This window comes from Pinus tabuliformis, chromosome Q, assembly GCF_031772625.1.
Source record: "Pinus tabuliformis cultivar Carrire ecotype Pingquan chromosome Q, CPIR1, whole genome shotgun sequence".
Lineage (NCBI taxonomy): Eukaryota > Viridiplantae > Streptophyta > Pinopsida > Pinales > Pinaceae > Pinus > Pinus tabuliformis.
In genome coordinates this window covers 111,712,746-111,719,597 of record NC_142296.1, presented here as the reverse complement: position 1 = coordinate 111,719,597, position 6,852 = coordinate 111,712,746, and the positions used below count along the sequence as shown (strand labels likewise).

At 33.7% G+C, this 6,852-nt stretch overlaps 1 protein-coding gene across 1 annotated transcript; it reads right to left on the bottom strand.

The window, feature by feature from the left end:
- Positions 1–2,049: 2,049 nt before the first annotated feature.
- On the bottom strand, positions 2,050–2,852 carry LOC149218478 (em-like protein). Its single transcript, XM_089382402.1, has 2 exons — positions 2,615–2,852; positions 2,050–2,526 (listed from the first exon to the last, which is right to left on the bottom strand). The coding sequence occupies exons 1-2, from the start codon at positions 2,727–2,729 to the stop codon at positions 2,366–2,368; spliced, it is 276 nt and encodes a 91-aa protein (XP_089238528.1). The 5' UTR covers positions 2,730–2,852; the 3' UTR covers positions 2,050–2,365.
- Positions 2,853–6,852: the final 4,000 nt, after the last annotated feature.

Here is a 6,852-nt window from a genome sequence, read left to right as displayed (position 1 = left end):
TTATGCATGTATTCCGCAATAGTGTATAATTGAGATAATCTCTGTGAATAAATGTCATATTATTCAAAATTTCTACATACATAGATATTATAGACGTATATATTATATAAAGCTATTAAAAATAAATAAATTATTATAATTAAAACATTTCAAGTTAGTATTAATTAAAAGCATTATAACTCCAGTCTTAATATTATTATCAACTAATATGAAGAAGCTTTAAAATTATTCACTATAACTCATAGCCATAAATGAAATATTATATATGGTTAAAAAAAATTATGTATATATTATATAAAGCTATTAAAAATAAATAAATTATTATAGTTAAAACATTTTAGGTTAATTTTAATTAAAAGCTTTATAAAGCACGTTAATGTTAGTTTTATTTAAAAGCATTATAACTCCACTTTTAATGATATTTCCAACCAATACTAAGAAGCCCTAAAATTATCACTATAACCATAAATGAAATATTATATATGGTTAAAAAAATTATGTATATTATATATAAAGATATTAAAAATAAATAAATTATTATAGTTAAAACATTTCAATTAGTGTGACTATACATACTAGATTTGGTTGGTGGAGGTGCAAGTTTAAGTCTACACAATCCAAATGCTATGTATAGTTTTCTGGGAAATTTTAAGTATAAGCATGCACACACCCCACTATAAATCAGTCTTAACTATGTATCTATCAAATAATGAGAAAAATCAAATGTCTTGAGGTGCAAATTTTTCTTCAAATTTAACCTAAAATTAAAATAAATTTATTTTAAATTTATATATTTTATCCTTATAGGTTATTCTTATATATTTTATTTTAATTGTCTATAAATTTATATTAATTTTAATTGTAATTATAGACAATTGATAACCTAAAATTAAAATAAATTTATATTAAATTTACTTGTAATTTGAAATCTATAATCAAATTAGATATAAATTAATCTGACTTTCAAAAAAATCCAAAATATTTTCAAAAATTCCAAAATATTTTCAAACTCTCCCATCAAATAAAAATATCCAACAAGATTACAAACCGATTCGAAAATATTTTCCAATTAAAACAATCCCACTCCTGTAACAAAGTGGAAAGAAAATTACTAATCCCGTAAAACTTGACAATTGGTCACAACATCAAAACTCGAATTTGAATTAAATTGGAGACCTTTATTATGTCGACACAAAGAAAAATATTCACCATCCTTAATTCTTCATTTAAAGGAGAATGCATTTGTCACACTTTGCAAATGAGACTCTTATTAGCAATAATTATATCTATAGGCGTGGCTGGCTCTTATAATAAGCATTTGTTATATTTGTGCAAAATAATGGTTTGTGCCATAGGGGAACAGTGGGTGATGGGTCAGTGGACTCAATAATGGAACATTATTAATAAATTAATAATGGAACAGTTAATAAATTAATAAATTGAATTAATAATTAAATGTTAAAAATATTTCTTATATAGTGATTACATTTATTGTCAAATATACTATTAAAATTGAATTCAACTTTGTTTAACCATTAAAAGCTCTTTACAAAACCCTTAATAAATTGAATTAATAATTAAATGTTAAAAATATTTTTTATATAGTGATTACATTTATTGTCAAATATACTATTAAAATTGAATTCAACTTTGTTTAAGCATTAAAAGCTCTTTACAAAACCCTAACCGATTGAGTTTAGTGTTAAAAAATATATGCGTAGAAATACTTGTGTAAAAGAGTGCGTGATTAAAGAATATATACTTAAAATAGGGAAAATAGGGAAACAGTGGTTGATTGATTGACTCCCATGTTAAAGACACAGCTTAGAAATGTTGAAAATATTTTTTTAAATAGTGATTATATTTATTGTTAAAATTGACTTTACGGACAGTGAACAGATAGCTACTTCTTACAGATATGTAAGAAATCAATCCCAAAAAGAAGCACACCATCTGAAATTAAATTCAAAAAGTTCGATTTTATTTGAATATCGATGCCACAAAGCGATACACAACGTCACCGAAAAGAAACACCGCAAATCAAGAGCATACCAGTAAAAGAGAATGTGATATTTCATTATTATATGAACTACGGTCTATACAACGTGAACATGTCAGACACTGATACCACAGACACAACAGACGCTTGGCCGGTCAGCTTTGAACAAAAAGTAGAGATACAGAAAGTAACAAAGAAAGGAAATTCTTCAGCTCGGGAAAAAAGAGAAGATGACACAGAAACTCATCATAGAGCGATAGAGCTTGAAACCTTAACAAAATGACCAAACCAAGATGGAGTACAGTTTGAGTAAATGGAAATCTCAACATAGCTGATATTTGACATTGTAGTAATAGAGGCAGTAGTTCAGGATTGTCTATATTTGGATTCGTCAATGGGACGCCCCTCTTCAGCGGCCCTTTCTCCTCCGGGAGCTCCTGCTGAGCTCAGCCCTCCTTTGCGGCCCATCTCCTGGTAGCCTTCGCTGCCAATCTGCTCCTTTCGAGTTTGGCCTCCTCTGCTACGCCCTGCAATTCAATACAAATCATCATAACAGTAATATATTATTATTACACCACAATGAAATATTTTTCAAAACTTAAGGCAAATCAGTACCTTCAGCAAGACGCTCTTGGGCATCGAGGGACTTCCCTCCTGTGCCACCGGGTACGACAGTCTCTCCCTCCCGCGCTTTGGCGTCCAGCTGTGTTCGATCTTGCTGCTGCTCCATCTTTTTCCTATCCTCACTTACACACCAAACTAACAAATCAAAACGCAAGAACACACTCTTCACTGACCTGAACTAATCAGTTTCAGCTTACACCCTAGTCGTAATTGCTGAATTGGGGTGGTCAGTGACCCCTTTCTTATACAAAATTCTGCCCCGACACAGCCGATTCATGACATTCTTCACACCTTAGGTGAAGCAACGTGTCATAACAGCTAAAACGTGTCAAGTGACATGCAAAACCTAAAATTCTATCCATCAGTACTCGCCACCACACAATCTCAAAGCTGTAAATATAAGGCACCCTTTATCAATAACTATGATCTTTGCGTAATTTTATTTTCAGATTCTGGAAATATGTTCATGGAATTTTATTTTCAGATTCTGGAATATGTTCATGGAATTTATATGTTCCAACTAAATCCCAGACATCCTTAAGAAGTTACTTCCTCGGGAGTCGAATTCGATAAGGATTATATTTCTCTGACAGAGTTATGCACATATTTTATCCATGCACCTCATCGCGCATTAGTAAATGGATGGATTGGTCAACCTAAGATCACGCTGCCATCACTGAATTTGTCCATGGATAAAACATTTAGCCCATAGAGAGAGCGCATTTGTCTACTTCAAAGTGCTACAAAGGTCTGTTAGAACGTATCATCTATGTTCTCGAGTCGTGTATGAGATAAATATTTCTTTTAATAGGGACCTGCAACACACTCTTCTTAGGTGTTTTTTTAGGCATTGCACTTATCGAAGCGAATTCGAACCCTTGCACGTCTGAGTTGATGATCTTATCAAATACCCAACATTTTCCTAACAACGGTCAGGGATCTTGTTGGAGGGTTGCCAATGGCATCAAGATGAAGAGGGGCTAGAACCCATTTCATAGGTTAGAGCAGAACTATTTAGAGCTAAAATCAACAGAAGAAAACAAAAAATTTAATTTTGATAATGATTTTTTAAAGTGAATTATTGATGAGGTGTAGATTAATTGGTTTGTGTGGGGTTTACTTCTCATCTGGTCTTAGATTCAAATCTAATCCAGGTGATAACATCTCACAATCAATCCAGGTGATAACATCCCACTCTTGAGTAGATCATTCTTATATTCAACATTAAAACTAACTCCACAAGAAAAAAAAAACAAACGAATTAAACTTCCCACAATCAATCAAAGTGAGTAGATCATTCTTCTATTCAACATTAAAACTAACAACACTAGAAAGAAAACATATGAACCAACCTTTTCAAAATGAATGAATGTGGAAAGTCAACTGAAACCCTAGAATTTTTACTTGGAAAAGAAGTGAGTAGATGAATGTGGATCACCCGTTTATCAAATGATCTTTAAATCTCCAATGGCTCCATATCCATTGATCCTTACTCGATGACTATCCACACATCCTCTACCATCCCTCTTTTACACCAACTAAAAAAATGGAAACAATGACCCAAAATTTATCAAATTTTAGGATTCCTTATGATATTACTATCTAAAAAGTGAACTTTAAGAGCATTTCAATAAATCTATTGAATTTTGTGATTAAGGATGAGATTGACATGACTGAAAACACCAACATCAAGAATTTTCGACGAATTTCTCGATATCAGAATATATAACTTTAGAGATGAGATCCAGAGATAAGTAGGTAGAATTCGTACAAATTAACATAATATTTGTTTATATTGTGGTTGAACTTGCACAAATTGGATCTAGTTGGATACCAAATTGGAAATAACATACACTTAATTGTACTTTAATTAAACTAGTGACTAGAGTCATGCATGGGAACCTCATGATTATCACTAAAAGGGAACTCCACAAGTGCATGCATGAGTTTTACTAATCTCCACTTGACATGAGACAATTGACTAATCATTGCATTTCCAATTAAATAGGACTAGGTGTTAATTAACTAAAGAAAATTGACACCTAGTCCTAACCAAGTGGTCATGCATTCATCAGTTAATTGTCTCATGTCAAGTGGAGATTAATAAAACCCATGCATGCACTTGTGGAGTTCCCTCTTGGCGATAATAACAATTTTTTCATGCATAACTCCACTCGCATGTCTAACTAAAGTACAAGGAAGTGTATGTTATCTCTAATATACCCTCACAACACCCCCCCATCCCCCTACCCCACCCTTTAAGCATTACTAAAGAGAAAGAGAACATAGAGAGTGGGTCCTCGCAAGAAGCCATGTATAGTACCCTTTTTACAATGCATCTAAGTAACATAGAATAACTGCAAGAAGACAAAAGAGGGAAAACCACATGGGAACAATACCCCCCTCAAAATACAATAATGAAAAAGAAATACAACTGCTAGGAAGTTATGTCCTTTACCCCAAGGTCGTTTCATAGAAAGTGAAACTTCTGCTCAATGAAAGTCTCCGTGAAGATGTCAGTAGTTTGTTCAGAAGTGGCACAATACTACAAGTCGACAACCTCATAACGTACTGATTCTTGGATGTAGTGCATGTGGATCTTGATGTGTTTTGTTTTTTGTTGTTGCATTGGATCTCTACAAGGCTTTAGTGTGCTTTGATTGGCACGCGAGATGACAGTTGACGTTGAAATACGATACCAAGCTCAGTGAGGAAGTTCTGCAACCAAATGGCTTGGATGGAAACATTGATTGCACCTTTGTATTGGGCCTTTGTTGATGATAAAACAATAGGGGATTTTTTTTTGCTAGACCAACAAATGGGGATGGAACCCAAATTGAATACATATCCTGAAGCGGACTTGTGACCAATGTTATCGCCATCACAATCTAATTAGTGTGGCCAATGAGATCCAAAGTACATCTTCATGCATAATGAATCCCATCGTTGATGGTTCCCTTGACATATATGAGTATGTGTTTGGAAGCCTTCCAACGCAACTCATGCAACTCCTGCATGTATTTGGAAATTGCACCTACTACATATGAGATATCTAGAAGAGAGTGAGTGAGATAGAGGAGATTCCCCACAAGTTGTTTTTACATGGTGTAATCAACCAACGATCTATTATTTCCATCCTCAAGGTGTACCATTGATAAGAAAGGTGTAGCTATTAGCTTGTATTCGGTCACTATAAAAGCGAACTAAGAGATCTCTCACATACTTGGCCTAAGAAATTTTGATCCCTGAATCATTCTGGTTGTTTTCTAGTCCAAGAAAGAAGTGTAATAGACCCATATTTTTCATGGCAAATGTGTCATGCAAAGCAGTTTTGACATGGCAAACATGTCATGCAATGTGATCATGCAAGTTCATGCAAAGCTAAGCTACTTATGATTAGTACATCATCTACATAGAGCACTATGAGAAACATAGAGTCAGACTTTCTTAGCATATAAACTTTTGGATCATATTTACGTCAAACGAAATGTTGAGAGAGTATATAGGAATCAATTTTAGTTTACTATTCTCTAGGTGCCTACTTAAGGCCATAGAGAGACTTCTTGAGAGGGAAAACTAAAGATGAATTCCTTACATACCATTGTGGTTACTCCAAGTAAATTTACTCTTTGAGAGCATTGTCAAGAATGCATTCTTCACATCCATGTGGTGAACCTCCCACCTTCTTGATACTACAATGACAAAAGTTAACTAAATAGAGTCCATTTTGGCAACTAGAGCAAAGATTTGATCATAATTGATGTCATGAACCCATTGAAAGCCTTTGGCCACCAACTCTGCTTTGTTTCCGCTCACAAGTCCATTAACTACTTTCTTGTCATGTAGACCCACTTGAATTTGACAAGCTTATGATCTAAAGGAAGTGATACAAAGTCCCAATTTTGATACTTGATGTGGCAATTGTACACCTCATCTATAGCTACTTCCCAAAAAGGATTCCCTACAACTTCTTCATAAGTTTGAGGGTCGAAACCTATAACCATGTATAAATGCATGGGCATAACTAGTTTTGTAGTTGTGACTGCACAAGGTGCTTCTTCAACATGAGATCTTGTGGTAGTATCATCTAAGAGATCATTCATGTGGCACCACTTAATAATTGTCAAAAGTGGTTGGGAATCTTTATCTTCACATGCATGCCCATGATCTTCTGAATCAACTTCGAAACTCGGATCTGAAATATGATCTAAACGACAAGATGCATCATC

Bases quoted from the DNA above. Each gene is read 5' to 3' on its own strand.
- LOC149218478 (XM_089382402.1), bottom strand. From the start codon at position 2,729: ATGGAGCAGCAGCAAGATCGAACACAGCTGGACGCCAAAGCGCGGGAG. The intron at 2,527-2,614 runs GTACTGATTTGC...ATTGAATTGCAG, and splicing joins CCAAGAGCGTCTTGCTGAAG to GGCGTAGCAGAGGAGGCCAA.